Source organism: Ornithorhynchus anatinus, chromosome 6, assembly GCF_004115215.2.
Source record: "Ornithorhynchus anatinus isolate Pmale09 chromosome 6, mOrnAna1.pri.v4, whole genome shotgun sequence".
NCBI classification, from domain to species: domain Eukaryota; kingdom Metazoa; phylum Chordata; class Mammalia; order Monotremata; family Ornithorhynchidae; genus Ornithorhynchus; species Ornithorhynchus anatinus.
The window spans coordinates 22,367,202-22,383,836 of NC_041733.1; the positions used below are offsets into that span (position 1 = coordinate 22,367,202).

The window sequence follows — 16,635 nt, forward strand, 5'->3', positions numbered from 1 at the left end:
ATCTACACAGGCTGAACCAGAACCTGGCTATATAGGCCACAGGTCCAGAGCCTCTAGACTGTAAGCTCGTTGTGAGCAGGGAATGTATCTTTATATTGTTATACTCTCCCAAGCACTTAGTACAGTGGTTTGCGCACAGTAAGCGTTCAATAAATACGACTGACTGAATGAATACATGAATGAGCAGTCAGAGCAGCTGACCTGGTGGGCTCCAGGGAGACATTCCCTCCCCTCTCAAATCCACCAGCTTTTGCCATTTTCAAAGTCCTAAAAAACTGCCTTCTCCAATAAACCCTCCCTGATTAATTCTCCCCTCCCCAAATCAAATCTATGCAACCACCATCTGTAGCATTTATGCACTTACTCCCATCTTGAGGATGTATGTATTGATATGGTGTACATATATGTGTGTACATATACATACAACAATCAATAAATACTATTGAGACGTATGTATTTATTCCTTCATCGATTTCATCCTTCTGTACTCTTACCACTACTAGTATAACCTGCTTCCTAGTTCCACTATTTGTATAAAAAATTACTATCTGCCTTTCTGCCCTATTAGACTTTAAGGTTATTGAGGGAAAAAACCATTCTTATTTTTAGGAACGTTCCCAAATGACCCAAATCCAGGCAACAGGAGAGCGAGGAGGGAAAGCTGCCTCTCTTTTAATATTAATTTTTTCACCAATTGCCATGTCCTTGCATTAGATTAGCATGGGAAAGGAAAGCTTCTGGGAAAACACAGTTGGGTACAAGAGTGAGGGAATGAGGATGACTCGGGGCAAACCATCACAACTACCAAAGAAACGCAAATATCTGATCTGCTGGTAGTGATGTGTACTTTTACCCTTTTATAATCATTGGTGCCTAAGCAATCCCATTTCTGAATGGCTAGGGACCAAAAAGATGAACGACTGAATTTTCATAAACAAAGTGCAAGTTTGCAGAGATTCTCTCAAAGACATTCACACATAGATACAGTCTCACTGTTAGAACGCAAGGACTCACTATATTTAGAAATTACAACTAAAGAAAAAAAGCTAATTTTAACATTAATGCTGTAGTCTTTTTGTTCTTCCACCTCACCTCGCTGTAAATCCTTAATCTTGATTATCAAATCTTCAATTCTGGGTTCCAGAGTTCCTGCTACAGAAAGAAGCAGAGATTTAACACTGAGGTTACCGTGCCATTCGTATGATGAAAGTTAAAAGTGGCATAAAATAATTAGCAGAATTAAATACTCAGAATAGGCAGCTTCATTAAGCAATGCTTCCAAAACACGAATAATATTAAGCATCTTAATTTCCAGATGAAATGAGAAAAAGAAATAGAATGCTTCCAGTGGGCCTTTATTATTACTTTAATATTATGAGTACTAACCATTGTTCTTGAGAGTTTAATTGCATGTATTGTGAGCTTCTTGAGAACAGGGATCGTGTCTGCTAATTTATACTGTATATTTACCAAGAGCCTAGTATAGTGTTTTGCTCATTACCTGGAGAAGTAGCATGGCTTAGTTGAAAGAGCCCAGGCTTGGGAGTCAGAGGTCATGGGTTCTAATCCTGTCTCTGCCTCTTGTCAGCTGTGTGACTTGGGGCAAGTCACTTAACTTCTCTGGGCCTCAGTTCCTTCATCTGTAAAATGGGGATTATGACTGTGAGCCCCAGGTGGGACAACCTGATTAGCTGGTATCTACCCTAGTGCTTGGAACAGTGCTTGGCACATAGTAAGCACTTAACAAATACCATCATTATTATTACTGTTGGTCCAGTAGCCAGAGCACTGCTCTGGGAATTAAGAACTGTAGCTGGCTGTATCTGGCTAATTCCATTCAATTTGATCGTATTTATTAAGTGCTTACCGTGGGCAGAGCCTAATGTGGGCAAAGACCACACATGGACTTCACAATATGCAGCAGTCCTGCCTATTTATTCACTCGCTGCATTCCATGCCCCAGTGACAATCTGAATGGCGGAGATAGGAAACAGCAAGTGGTCCTGGGCAAAACCACTCGCGCTATGATCAATTCCTCTGCACAGGGTCTCAGTCCCGAAGGACTGGGGCTCGCCTGCCATTCCTGACAGGAGACTCCATCACGCAGCCTATTGTAGAAACTTTAATAATAATGACGATGAAGAAGGGATTCTGCTGAAGGCAGAAGAGGGAATAGAACCCCAAACAAATGTTGTGAAGTCTAAAAATCCATTTGCAATCTCAAACTTGCCAGGGCCATTTGCTAAAGGCCTAGCTAATAGTAAAACTCATAAAACAAGACCATCAGATAGGCTTGTTTTAGACCTCAAGGACCTGTTTTGGATTGTCGTTCCTCTTTCTCCTTTCCCCTTCCTCTCTCTCCTTACTGTCCCCAGCCTCCTCAGAGCCTCGCCCCTAATGCCCCACCATAACCCCCGGTACAAGAGGGGGGAAAAAACGCAGGAAAGAGAAAGAGAAAATCAGAAGGGGTCGGAGGAATCAAAATGGGGACAAAGAGGATAGGGGATAGTCTGGGTTGCATTTCTCCGCTCCCCAACCACTCCACTATTATTCTCTCTGTCTTTGAGGTGTATTCACAATCCCTGCTGTAACGTTTTCGATCATTACTGTTGGGTCACTGCCGCTGTCTAAACCACGATGCCCCAGGGCCAAATAGAAAGCAACGCTGAAAGGCAGCAGGAAGCATGGTTGTTCTGTTACCCAAGCTACAGCAGCAAGAACCACAGGTACTACGGTCCCGACTTGGGCAGCGTGTGTTGCCAAAGCCTGCTGCCGAGGACCAGATGGCTGCAATAACCTAGCAGGCAACAGTGTTGCCATGGTCCGGATGGCCCTGCTGCTCATTTGTATATATGAGAAGCAGCGTGGCTCAGTGGAAAGAGCACGGGCTTTGGAGTCAGAGGTCATGAGTTTGAATCCCGGTCTGCCACTTGTCAGCTGTGTGACTGTGGGCAAGTCACTTCACTTCTCTGTGCTTCGGTTACCTCATCTGTAAAATGGGGATTAAGACTGTGAGCCCCACGTGGGACAACCTGATTACCCTGTGTCTACCCCAGCACTTAGAACAGTGCTCTGCACTTAGTAAGCACTTAACAAATACCAACATTATTATTATATTATTTATTACCCTATTTATTTTGTTAATGAGGTGTATATCTCCTTGATTCTATTTATCTTGATGATGTGGTCTGGTTTTGTTCTGTTTTGCTCTGCTGTCTTGTCTCCCCCGATTAGACTCTAAGGCCATCATTGGGCAGGGGCTGTCTCTATCTGTTGCCGAATTGTACATTCCAAGCGCTTAGGACAGTGCTCTGCACCTAGTAAGTGCTCAATAAATACGACTGAATGCCACAACTGCTGCAGCTGTGGAGAAAGAGGAGAAGGAGGAATCTGGGTAGACTTTCCCCTACTTGCTGCTGCTCCCGGTCCCCTCTCGCCACCTCACGCCAACAGGAGAACCCTGTCTTTTCAGGCACTGGACAAGTCATCCAAATTATTTCACCCATTGGCGATGGGATGGACATTTTACTAAAGAGCCCACATCTGTCACAACCACCTGTTTCTTCTTCCTAGTAGTAGTTTCTACACCCTTAATGCAAAATTGAAAGTAAAAAAAATAAATAAATCTTGACTCCCCCTGCTGGTACACTTTCTGGTTCAGTAACTGCAAAACTTGATAGGAATACATGAAAAAATAAATGGTGGTATTTGTTAAGTGTTTACTATGTGCAAAGCACTGTTCTAAGCAATAAGGGATACAAGGTGATCAGGGTGTCCCACTTGGGGCTCACAGTTTTAATCCCCATTTTGCAGAGGAGGTAACTGAGGCACAGAGAAGTTAAGTGACTTGCCGAAAGTCACAGAGCTGGCAAGCAGCAGAGTCAGGATTAGAACCCACGACCTCTGAAAATATAGGGTCCAAACTAAAAACAGTATAAAAGCTCCTAGGAATCATTTTTGTTTTGTTATTTGGGGATATAGGATAAATTTACAAAACTATACATTTTAAGGTGTTAATATTGTCTTCTAACATTTTTCACAGAAGGATGGCTCTGCACTTTTTAAAATCTCTTGACACACAGCACTATTCAAGGCATACCAACTACACTGATCCCTGTAAACTTGGATTTTAATTTGAGTATAAACTTTTTCCATAAATAATTGCTATAGTTCAGAGAGGAATATTTGCACTCTACAAAATAACTGTCCAAGAATTGATTTCTTCCTGACTTCCCCTACTAGACTGTAAATTTTGGGGAAATGTGAATGCAAAAGCATTTTTTTTTGAAGAGAACATAGGTAGTTTAAGACTGAAAAGGCATGATTACATCCAATTTAATCATTACATGCCATAATGAAAATCCAATTCCATGTGGGCTCTCTGACATTGTGTACACTTTTTTCAATCAGAATTACAAAAATATGGTAGCTTCTTTTGCAAATTGACCAGGTACATTTTGTGTAAATCACTAAAAAAAAAATACAACTAAGATCAAACTATCCAAGTTTAGCTCACCTGATATTTTCTTACACCAAAATTATTAGATATATGGGGCCAATAAACAAATTGATTCCTCTACAACGCAAGAATCCTTAAGATTTGTCACAGAGAGATGCCTATGCACTTTAACTCCCCTTCCTCCAAGCACACTTCATTCATTCATTCATTCATTCATTCATTCATTTAATATTATTTAGTGAGCTCTTATTATGTGCAGAGCACTGTACTAAGCGTTTGGAATGTTCAATTCGGCAGCAGATAGAGACAATCCCTGCCTAATGGGCTCACAGTCTAATTGGGGGAGACGGATGGACAAAAACAAGCAAATTTGGGTTTTCAATATTTGATGTTACAATTCCAATTAAAACATTGAGAACATATGCTGAAAGCAGTCAAAATGAAGGGTGCTTTTGGCATGATATTGCAAAGATATAGCCTTGAGATGTTTAGCAAAGAACAACTCTCATCACCAGTAAAAAAAAAAAGAACAGAGTAGACCCTGAACAGGGGAGTTTCTGGATTTTTTGAGCTAGAAATGAGCTTGGAGATATTTCTGGTTTTCCCTCCCATCTGTAAATCACTGAGGGATGACATTAATTTTAATGGGCATGATATTGATGGCATGTGAATGTTTCACAAAATACTTTGGCTTTTACATAATAGGTACTGAAAAAAAGATGTTGCTCTAGTTAATAGTTCTCAATACTTGGATGATTTTTTATATGATAATAATAATGATGGGTATTTGTTAAGCGCTTACTATGGGCCAAGCACTGTTCCTTAGGTGGGGTAGATACCAGGTAATCAGGCTGTCCCACGTGGGGCTCTCAGTCAATCCCCATTTTACAGATGAGGTCACTGAGGCACTGAGAAGTTAAATGACTTGCCCAAAGTCACACAGCTGACAAGTGACGGAGCCAGGATTAGAACCCACAATCTCTGACTCCCAAACCTGGGGTTTTTCCACTATGCCACGCATTACATACCTCCTCCTTTTCTACCATGTTGTAGCCCCACTTTTTTTAATTCCTTCTGAATTTATCCATTTTCCAAATTTATAATTTCACGTTGTGGGGCCCGACTTATATTTTTTCTCGCTCTACAAATGCGTCACGTGCAATTTACTAGTGCCTCCCAACACTTCGCCGAGGACTACTTTTATTATCTCTCCACGGGTACCTTTCTGCAATTTTTCCACTAACATCACCAGGTCTTCCGCCTCCACTTTATACTCGGTGTGCTCTGCCAAAGGAGAAGAAAAGCAAGACTTTGAGGAGCTGTGCGCTGATTTTCACCTCATCAAAATAAGATGCAACCAGGTTAATGGGCCGTTTTCCAAAGTACCCTGCCGGAAAAAACAATTAACTACCGACTCTTCCTTAATGCTGGGGTCGGTATGTTAATTAACTAATCCCTCAGCCCCTATTGTGTGCACAGCACCGAAAGGAGCGATGGGGAGAGTGCCCCGAAGGAGTTTACAATTTAGCTGGAGAAAAAGGGCAATAAATTAAATTACGGGAAAGCAGCAGCTCCTCTCCAAATAATTTTAATGCTTCGGTCCTGCCTGAATGTCCACCGTGCCCGGGTTCACATCGTGGCCAAATGTAAAGACTCCCAATAATAATAATATTATTATTATGGTATTTGTTAAGCGCTTACTATGTGCTGAGCACTGTTCTAAGCGCTGGGATAGCTACAGGGTCACCAGATCGGCCCAGGTGGGGCTCGCATTTTTTTTTTTAATCCCCATTTTTACAGATGAGGTAACTGAGGCACAGAGAAGTTAAGTGACTTGTCCAAGGTCACACAGCAGACCGGTGGCAGAGCCGGGATTAGAACCCACGACCCCTGACTCCCAAGCCCGGGCTCTTTCCACTAAGTCACGCTGCTTCTCTATAATGTGGGTATTTGTTAAGCGCTTACTATGTGCAGAGCACTGTTCTAAGCGCTGGGGGAGATCCAGGGCCATCAGGTTGTCCCACGTGAGGCTCCCAGTCTTCATCCCCATTTTACAGATGAGGTAACTGAGGCTCCGAGAAGTGCTTGCCCACAGTCCCACAGCTAAGTGGCCGAGGCGGGATTCGAACCCATGACCTCTGACTCCCCAATTTAAGGTGACACTAAATTGAGCCAGAGAAGGACATTAGAGGCCCAAGATTAGCACCATGGCCACCCCAACTAAGAAGCCAGGATTCTGTTAAGGTTGAATGTGTTGGGGCCGGCTAGGATCAACTGGGCCTCTCCCCTACTGCTTTCCAAATCGCTGGACCAGAGTGGAAATTTAAAAAAATGCACGGCCTGTGTTGCGTTTTGGCGACTAACGGCGGCCATTACCCATGGCCTTCTCCCTCATCCCGAGGCCACTCCTTTGGTCCTGTTGATTTTTTTCCATCAGTCTGGCGTCGAGGGGCGGGAGGGGCAAAAGATGAGGCCTCTGGGCTGAGGCGCCTTCGCCCTCAGCGTCTATGGCGGGGGGGGGGGGGGGGGCGGAAGGGGGAGGCTCCGCCCTGCCTCACGTGTCCCGGCCCCGTGACTTTCCCGCGCTTTTCCCCAACCGTCGAAGCAGCCACTCAGACGTCAGCTTCCCTGCGCGCGCCGCCCTCGACCGTTGGCCGGTCACGTGGGAGGGGCGGCCTACCCTCCCCTCGAGGCGGGCCCTCGATTGATCCCGCTTTTCATTCATTCGATACCATGTATTGAGCGCTTGTGATGTGCAGAGCCCTGTCCTCAGCGCTGGCGTGGCTCGGTGGAAATAATAATGTTGCTATTTGTTAAGCGTTTACTCTGTGCAGAGCACTGTTCTCAGCACTGGGGGAGATACAGGGGAATCAGGTCGTCCCACGTGGGGCTCACGGTCTTAATCCCCATTTTACAGATGAGGGAACTGAGGCACAGAGAAGTGAAGTGACTTGCCCACAGACACACAGCTGACAAGTGGCTGAGCCGGGAGTCGAACCCATGACCTCTGACTCCGCAGCCCAGGCTCTTTCCACTGAGCCACGCTGAGAGCCCGGGCTGGGGAGTCAGAGGTCACGGGTTCGAATTCCCGCTCCGCCACTTGTCAGCTGGGGGGCGGGGGGCAAGTCACTTCACTTCTCGGTGCCTCAGTGACCTCATCTGTAAACTGGGGATTAAGACTGTGAGCCCCACGTGGGACAACCTGATTCCCCTGTGTCTACCCCAGCGCTTAGAACAGTGCTCGACACATAGTAAGCGCTTAACAAATACCAACATTATTATTATTAAGTCACTTAACTTCTCTGGGCTTCAGTCACCTCATCTGTAAAATGGGGATTAATAATAATAATGTTGGTATTTGTTAAGCGCTTACTACGTGCAGAACACTGTTCTAAGCGCCGGGATAGATTCAGGGTCATCAGGTTGTCCCACGTGAGGGACACAGTCTTCATCCCCATTTTACAGATGAGGTCATTGAGGCACAGAGAAGTGAAGTGACTTGCCCACAGTCACACAGCTGAGAAGTGGCGGAGCGGGAATTCGAACCCATGACCTCAGACTCCCAAGCCCAGACTCTTTCCACTGAGCCACGCTACTGTGAGCCCCATGTGGGACAACCTGATCACCTTGTATCCTCCCCAGCGCTTAGAACAGTGCTTTGCACATAGTAAGCATTTAACAAATACCAGCATCATTATTGTTATTATTATAATGGACAGTTCGGCAACAGATAACAATCCCTGTCCAATAATAATAATAATTGTGGTATTTGTTAAGTGCTTACCATGTGCCAAGCACTGTTCTAAGTGCTGGGTAGATAGAAGGTAATTAGGTTGCCCCATGTGGGGCTCACAGTCATAATCCCCATTTTACAGATGATGTAACTGAGGCACAGAGAAGTTAAGTGACTTGCCCAGAGTCACACAGCTGATATCGGGCTCATGCCTCAGCCTCCCTTAACTGCACACCGCCAATGGACCTGAAATGCCTCAGAGTTTCTGGTAATCCTTAATAATAATAAGGTATTTGTTAAGTGCTTACTATGTGCTGAGCACTGTTCTCAGCACTGGGGTAGATACAGGGTAATCAGGTTGTCCCACATGGGGCTCACATTTTTTAATCCCCATTTTTACAGATGAGGTAACTGAGGCACAGAGAAGTGAAGTGACTCGCCCAAGGCCACACAGCAGGCAAGTGGCAGAGCTGGAATTAGAACCCATGACCTTTGACTCCCAGTCCCGTGCTGTTGCCACTAAGCTACAATGCTTCTCTTCCTATATGGGTAGGGAATGCGCTGGTTAAAATGTAAATTACTGCAAAAAATTGTAAATGGGTGTTTTTGTGTGAAAGGTATACTCCTTTTTTTAAGAAAAGTAACAAAAAAAACTTAAATCAACAAGTTAAATTTTCAAAAGGGTGAGACGGGCCGTAGAACTGGGAAATACATTTTCTTCCCAAAGACCTGGCGGCTCTGCGTTAATATTGGCAGAGAAGTAAGTTGGGAAGAGCTTTGGAAATTTTAAAAGATACGGAATGGTGTGTTTTTATTTCCACACTCAGCTGATGCTCATAAAAGGAGAGAGAGAAAAAGCAAGTTAGTAAAAATGTGCCCGTTTGGATATTCAGATTCTAGGAGTACCAAGAATAACTCTTTAAAGGTGGGGTGCGGTGTTGGAAAGGAAAATGAAAATTAGATTTTTAACACAAAGCAAATTGGCAAACAAAAAGCATTAATAAAAATAATCCCAAATAATTATTTTCACATAGTGGGAAACTTTACCCTCGCCCAATCTCCCATCTCTTTATCCTATTCTCTTGAATTATAAAAAGCATTCTAACATTGAGTAAAGTCACCTTATTCCACTAGCCCTGCTTGGTCAAAAGCCCAGAGCCAGATGGACTCAGAAATTCCTAATGGTAAAACCCAGTGAGGGAGCCAAGGGAATGGGAGTTTGAGGAGCAAAAACTCCCCATTCCTCCATTTACTTGGTGGCTAATTGGTTTAAGGGGCTGACAGCGTGTCCTAGTCACTTGTGACCCACAGCCTTCTGCGAGAAGAGAAATGTAATATTGTTGGTATTTGTTAAGTGCTTACTATGTGCAGAGCACTGTTCTAAGCGCTGGGGTAGACACAGGGGAATCAGGTTGTCCCACGTGGGGCTCACAGTCTTAATCCCCATTTTACAGATGAGGTAACTGAGGCCCAGAGAAGTGAAGTGACTTGCCCACAGTCACACAGCTGACAAGTGGCTGAGCCGGGATTCGAACCCATGACCTCTGACTCCAAAGCCCGGGCTCTTTCCACTGAGCCACACTGCTTCTCCGGGTGTACCCGATCCAGAATAATGTCTTCTGTATCTGTCAGACTGGACTCTATACTTAGAGCACTTGCATTTCTAAAATTAAAATTGCATTAAAACATCACCATTTATAAGTATCTGTATAGCCTCTTTTGTACTAAACATTATCAAAATCAGTTTTTTATGGTGTTCATTCATTCAATCATATTTATTGAGCGCTTACTCTGTGCAGAGCACTGTACTAAGTGCTTAATAATAATGCGTGGTATTTTTTAAATGCTTATTATGTGCCAGGCACTGTTCTAAGCACTGGGGTAGATACAGGATAATTGGGTTGGACACAGTCCCAGTCCCTCGTAGGGCTCACACTCTTAAACCCCATTTTACAGAAGAGGGAATTGAGGCACAGAGAAGTGCCTTGCCCAAGGTCACACAGCAGACAAGTGGCAGAGCCAGGATTTATTAAATCCTTACTATGTGCCAGTCACTGTACTAAGCACTGGGATGGATACAAGCTAATCAGGTCAGACACAGTCCCTGTCCCAGGTGGGGCTCACGGTCTTAATCCTCATTTTACAGAAGAGGTAACAGAGGCATAAAGAATAATAATAATAATAATTGTGGTATTTATTAAGTGCTTACTGTGTGCCAGGCACTGCCAGGCTATCCACTGGGGTGGATACAAGCAAATTGGGTTGGACAAATCCCTGTCCCGCATGGGGCTCACATTCTCTATCGCCATTTTACAGATGAGGTACCTGAGACCCAAAGAAGTGAAATGACTTGCCCAAGGCCACACAGCAGACAGGTAGCAGAGCTGGGATTAGAACCCATGACTTTCTGACTCCCAGGCCCGTGCTCTATCTACTATGCCATGCTGCTTTCAATTAATTCAATTCTCAATATAATTAAGTCCTTAATGTATATCAAATGCTCAGAGAGATGCAGGATAATTAGATGAGACAGTTCCCATGCCATGCAGTGACTCACTATCTAAGGCAGGGAGAACAGATATGTTATCCCCATTTTATAGATAAGGAAATTGAAGCACAGAGCAACAAAGTCACGTAGCAAACCAATTGCAGAACTGGGGGTAGAAACCATAATTTTCAACTCCCACACCCATGCCCTTTCCAGTAGACTGCCTCCCAAATATTTGTTTAATCACTAACTTTTCCTTATAGCAAGTTCTCCCATTACTTAGATTTTTCTCTAAACATTTATAGAAAAAGAAAAATTCAAGCACTAAAGAATATTTAATTCCTCAGAAGCCTACCATGTCATTATTCGAGGAATTTGACCCTTATGTAGTAGAATTACAAAGCAAAAGCCAAAGCACAATCCAGACTTGGAAAAGCCTTCAAACTGGAGGGCCAAATAGGAGTGTTGGGAATTCCACTTTTTTATGTGTTGCCTCCACCTATAATATGGAAATCTTGGAGGATTTGAGAGGTTTTCATTTTCAATCCAGCAAATACAGTACTTTTCCAAATGAATAGAGGATGCTATATTACAGAGCAGGGCATAAAGTAAACAATATTTGCTGTATATTGAACTTTATAAGTGGGGCTGGTTAAAACTTTCATCTTTCACCTCTCACCCAACCCTTAGCTCAAGCCTTTCCTCCTGCCTAGGAATCTCACCCCATTGAAATCTGACAGGCCCTCTCTTCAACCTTTTGAAATCTCGCCTCCCCAGACCTCAACTCTCCTAAAAAAAACAGACCTCAAGGCACCATCCAGCTATCACCCCATAATCCTCCTCCCATTTTCTGTCCAAACTCCTTGAACAGGTTTTATACACCTCCTCTTCCTCCCTCATTACCCACTATGATCCAGGTTCTGTCCTCTTTACTCCACTGAGACCATTCTTTCCAGAGTCACCAGTGATCTTATTCTGTCAAATCTAACTGACTTTATTCCACCCTAATCTTCCTTGGCCTCTTGGTGTCTTTTACCCTGTGTTCTCTGGAAACACCATCTAACCATCAAACCTTGTTTTTCGCAGACATAGTCCTCTCTTAAGCTCTCCTTTGACCTCTCTGACCAAACCTCAGGGTTTGGGGGTGTTTTTTTTAGAGGGTGGCATTTGTTAAACATGGCATTTGTTAAACACTAAGGGTCAAACACTATTCTAAGCCTGGAGTTAGATTCAAGTTAAGTTGGTCACAGTCCTTGTCCCACAGGGTTCATAGCCTTTCACCATTTCTTCCCCTGATTCATACTTCCTATCTATGGGTCTTATTTAAGGCTTTGTTCAAGTGCCTTCTCATACTACACACATTCCCTTGGGGAGCTCATCTGCTCCCACAGTTTAAATTTCCACCTACCTCTCTTAAGTGTCTACCAATATAAGCCTGATCTCTCTCCTCTGTAATCTCACACTGCTTCCTGTAACTATGCAAGGACTTCCCTCAAGTTCAATATGTCCAGTGCTGAACTTATCTTTCCTCCCAACTCCAATTCTCCACCTTTTTTTTAATGGTACTTATTAAGCATTTACTATGTACCAGGTGCTTGTACTAAATTCCGGGGTAGATACAAGCAGCATAGCCTAGTGGACAGACCTCGGGCCTGGAAGTCAGAAGGACCTGGTTTCTAGTCCCAGTTTCACTTCAGTACTTCTCTGCCAACCAAGAATTTGGGCATGCACACCAGCCATAGCACTTATGTATATATACTTATACCCTACCACTCCCTCTGATCATGTATTTTAGTATTGTCTTAATTACTAGATTGTAAACTCCTTGAAGGCAGGGATCATATCTGCATAGTCTGTTGGACTCTTTCAGTTGTTTACTATCAATCAGTCATTGGTATTTATTGAGTACTTACTGTGTGCTGGGCACTATACTAAACCCTTGGGAGATTACAGTACAATAGAGTTTGTATTACTCACAAGGAGTTTACAGTCTGGAGGAGGAGACAAAATTAAAATAAATTACAGATAGGGAAAGTGGCAGAGTATAAGGATAGGGACACAAGTGCTGTGGAGTGAATATCAAGTGCATTGGCAAAGCAGAAGAGAGGGAGAATAGGGGAAATTGGGTCTTAGGGAAGGCCTCTTGGAGGAGCTGTGGCTTTAAGAGGGCTTTGAAGGTGTACGCTGCTTTATGCACAGTAGGCATTCAATAAATACTTTTGATTGAGATTTTTCTCTGATTCGTTTTTCTTCTCCTCAGGTCACATCCTCCTTACTGTCATCAGCACTTTTGTACCATCTTTTCACCTTTACATTCACTACTTCTCCGGTAGGTATTTTACTTACTCTATTTGAGCACTCCTTTCTCTTGTTTGTAAATTATTTTTTGTCTCCTTCCCTTGCTAGACTGTAACCTCATTGTGGGCTGGTGTCCTGTCATCCATTGAACTTTACAGACATACTAGGTGCTTTTTAAATACTACTGATTCCTGCTAACCTTTGAAATAGCTATCTTTTAGCTAAGTTAAAACTTCTGATTAACTAAACAACTTCCAATCTCCACAGTCCTCCTACTCGATTAGTGAGAGGATTTATTCAATGTGTGGCTATTCTGGAGTAAATTTAGCAGGGCAGGTACTAAAGTTGATAACTTTGCCTTACTGAAGAAGTATATGGTTTTTGGCCTGCTCTGGGGGACTTGAGAGTGTTTGCAGAAGTCAGCTGCTGTCCTTACATCTGGATTTCATGGAGAGAGTTTGAGAAAATGCATCCCAAGATCCCCCCCCGCCCCGAGGACATGTAAGACAGGAAATACCAGATTTCAGTCATCATAAATGATGGATTTTTCATATTTAAGTTTTAAAAAAAGTTTCTTCACCCTATCCACTAAATAGCATCTTGTCTAAAATACTTAAGCAGAATAAATTAAAGAGACTTCCCTATTTCTCCCCCAGATTTTTCCAGTAGCATCCATACATTAGTTGTTCCCCTCACCTCCACCTGGATCCACGTGTCACAGATTTCCATAACGTTGGAACCATCGTTGAGATACATGATCCCTGTCGGATTGCCAAAGATTTTTTCATTGATTTTATTTTTAATTGAAGAGTTCCTTTCTCAAATAATTCACTTTAAGGAGCAAAAGGAAATGTAAAATATTCAGTAAGTAAAACCAAAAGCAGCAGTTAAAACTTGAAAATTGACTTCCCAGAAGGACAAAGGAAAGTCCAATTTTAAAATTTGGCTGAGTGATAAAGAGAATAAAGGGAAAAAACGTTTGACAAAGATAGGAGAAATCAGGTAAACTCTGCAGTAACTGGTGGGGGAAATGGTTGAGCTGACTGAAAATTCTCAATCCAACATCCTGACTTTAGTGTTTTTTGGTTTGGTTTTTTTTTTTGGAATCGTATTTGTTAAGCGCTTACTATGTGTCACTTACTGTTCTAAGGGCTGGGTTAGATACAAGTTATTCATGTTGAACACAATCCTTGTCCCACATGGGGCTCACAGTAAGTGAACAGATTTCACTTTTAGTTAGCTACTTCGTTGTTGGTTTTAGTTCTAATTTTAAACCAACTATATTTAATTAGCACTAAATTAGCCAAGTACAAAAAAACCCTGTTGTTTCTCTGTTTAGAACCGCGCCTATTTGTATGGTCACTGTTTTCAGCCAGTGCTCATCGCTGACATCTGAAGTGTGTGTGATAGCAGCAGCTATAAACTTTGGCAGCTATATACTATTCAGGTCCTCTTGGGGTTTGCAGCACCCAATTACTTACAGTAGCTTTTGGATTTTAGTCTTGGGTTCTTGTTGGCAGGTTCTTTGTGGTTGTTTTACCCCCCAGCTAAACAGCCTTGTTCAAAAAAAGACCCTGTTTTAGGCCCCTCCTTTGGTTGATTTCTTTGATTGCTCTGCTGAATGCATTCTCCCAGCAGTTTCGTCCAAGTAGAATAAGGAATAATGACCAAAAATCTTGCAGCTCCTGAAAATCACAAAGTGTGCCTCGCAAAAATAATAGATGGACTGAATTTGATTTTCTTTTTCACTCACCTTGCTAATTCTCAGATTCATGCTAAATAACTGTGACCACCTCTGAATGTTCTAATTGGCTTGCATTCAGGCTGTCCCAGGAGGCAAAGGGCTGGGAAGACTGTGGTGTTCCCCAACACTCAGCTTCCTATCATCCCCTTCTGCCCTCCATTTTGGCCTGCCCGATTTCTGGAGCGGTGAGAAGATTTGGAGACAAGGCCGTCACTGACCTTTCTTTCTCCCATCTGCCAACCTTATTCTGGTTCCCGGGAAGGGGGATTGGCAAGAGTTCTGCTTTCAGTATGATGGACAATGCGGGAGTCCTGCAGCAAGAAAAGCTGCAGTGGTAGAGACCAGACATTTGTCTTCTTAATAATAATAATAATGTTGGTATTTGTTAAGCGCTTACTTTGTGCAGAGCACCGTTCTAAGCGCTGGGGGAGATACAAGGTAACCAGGTTGTCCCACATGAGGCTCACAGTCTTAATCCCCATTTGACAGATGAGGTAACTGAGGCACAGAGAAGTTAAGTGACTTGCCCACAGTCACACAGCTGACAAGTGGCAGAGCTGGGATTCAAACCCATGACCTCTGACTTCCAAGCCCGGGCTCTTTCCACTGGGCCACGCTGTTCTCTATCTATTCCTTCAGCACGCAACTGAAAGTAGTACAGGTCTGTGGCTAGTACACTGTAAGGTCTGTCCAGTAATAGTACTATTGTGTATTGATTGAGTGTATGCAGCATAGTAAGCACTTGGGAAAGAGCAGAAGCAAAATCTAGATACTCAAATCCGTGGTGTGTGATTTAATCATTTAATAAAATCGAGCAATCAGTGGTATTTATTGAGCACAGTATGGGTACTAACTGCTTGGGGGCATACAATAAACACATCCCTGCCTTCAAGGAGCTTACAATCCTGTGGGGGTGACAGACATTAAAATACATTACAAACAGGAGAAGCAACAGGTACAAGTGCTTTGAGAATGGGAAGTACTTAAGGGGTTAAGGGTTATGGACTGAAGAACATGGGTGACAGTAGGGAGGGAAAATAGGATGAAGAAAGGGGGAGATTAGTCAGAGAAGGCTTCCTGGAAGCGAGGTTTGAAGATGGGGAGAATGATGTTCTGTCAGGTTTGATGGTAGGGTAAGTTCTGGACAGAAGGGAGGGCACGAGCAAGGAATTGAAGGTGATGATGATGATGGTATTTGTTAAGCACTTACTATGTGTCAAGCACTTTTCTAAGCTCTGGGGTAGATACAAGTTAATCAGGTTAGACACAAACCTGTCCCACCTGGGTCTCATAGTCTTAATCCCCATTTTACAAATGAGGCAGCTGAGGCCCAGAAAAGTTAAATGACTTGCCCAAGGTCACACGGCAGACACATGGCAGAGCTGAAATTAGAACTCAGGTATTTCTACTCCCAGACCCGTTCTCTATCCGTTAGGCCATGCTGAGAGAGGAGAGCAAGGAATATGAGTAGGTCAGTATAAGAGGTGTGAAAATGTTTGGAATGGGTCGTAGTAGGAGGGGAGCGAGGATAAATAATGGGGAGAGAGCTGATTGAGGGACTTAAAGCAAAAAGTGAAGAGTTTCTGCTATGGACTGGTGAGGATGAGACGAGGGAATGTGAGTGAGGAGGCTGATGCTGGAGTTGAATCAGGCTGTGGCAAGTGCTTGGATCAGCCTGGTGGCTGTTTGGATGGAGAGAAAGGGGAAGACTCTGGAGCGCCCAATACAGTATATTGCATCCACTGGGCAGTCAATAAATACCTTCCCCTGCAGTATTTACACTGTGACCCAGAATGGTGAAAATCCTCTTAACCAGAGGTTTCCAGAGGGTTTACTGTAACTTTGGGGATGGAGCCATTCTAGTAGACAGTCATTCGGGGCAGCAAGAAGCAGCTTGCTCACTGTCCGAGACT

General features: G+C 43.4%; 1 protein-coding gene across 1 annotated transcript in view; it reads right to left on the reverse strand.

The window, feature by feature from the left end:
• Positions 1-7,009, reverse strand: part of LOC103169537 (synaptonemal complex central element protein 1-like) — a 34,831-nt gene extending 27,822 nt beyond the window's left edge. The window contains exons 1-3 of the mRNA XM_007665059.4: positions 6,836-7,009; positions 5,681-5,743; positions 1,093-1,152 (exon numbers count right to left, since the gene is read on the reverse strand). Coding sequence (XP_007663249.2) covers positions 1,093-1,152; positions 5,681-5,743; positions 6,836-6,893 — 181 coding nt within the window. The 5' untranslated portion in view covers positions 6,894-7,009. The remainder of the gene's footprint in view (positions 1-1,092; positions 1,153-5,680; positions 5,744-6,835) is intronic.
• Between the last annotated feature and the right edge of the window lie 9,626 nt (positions 7,010-16,635).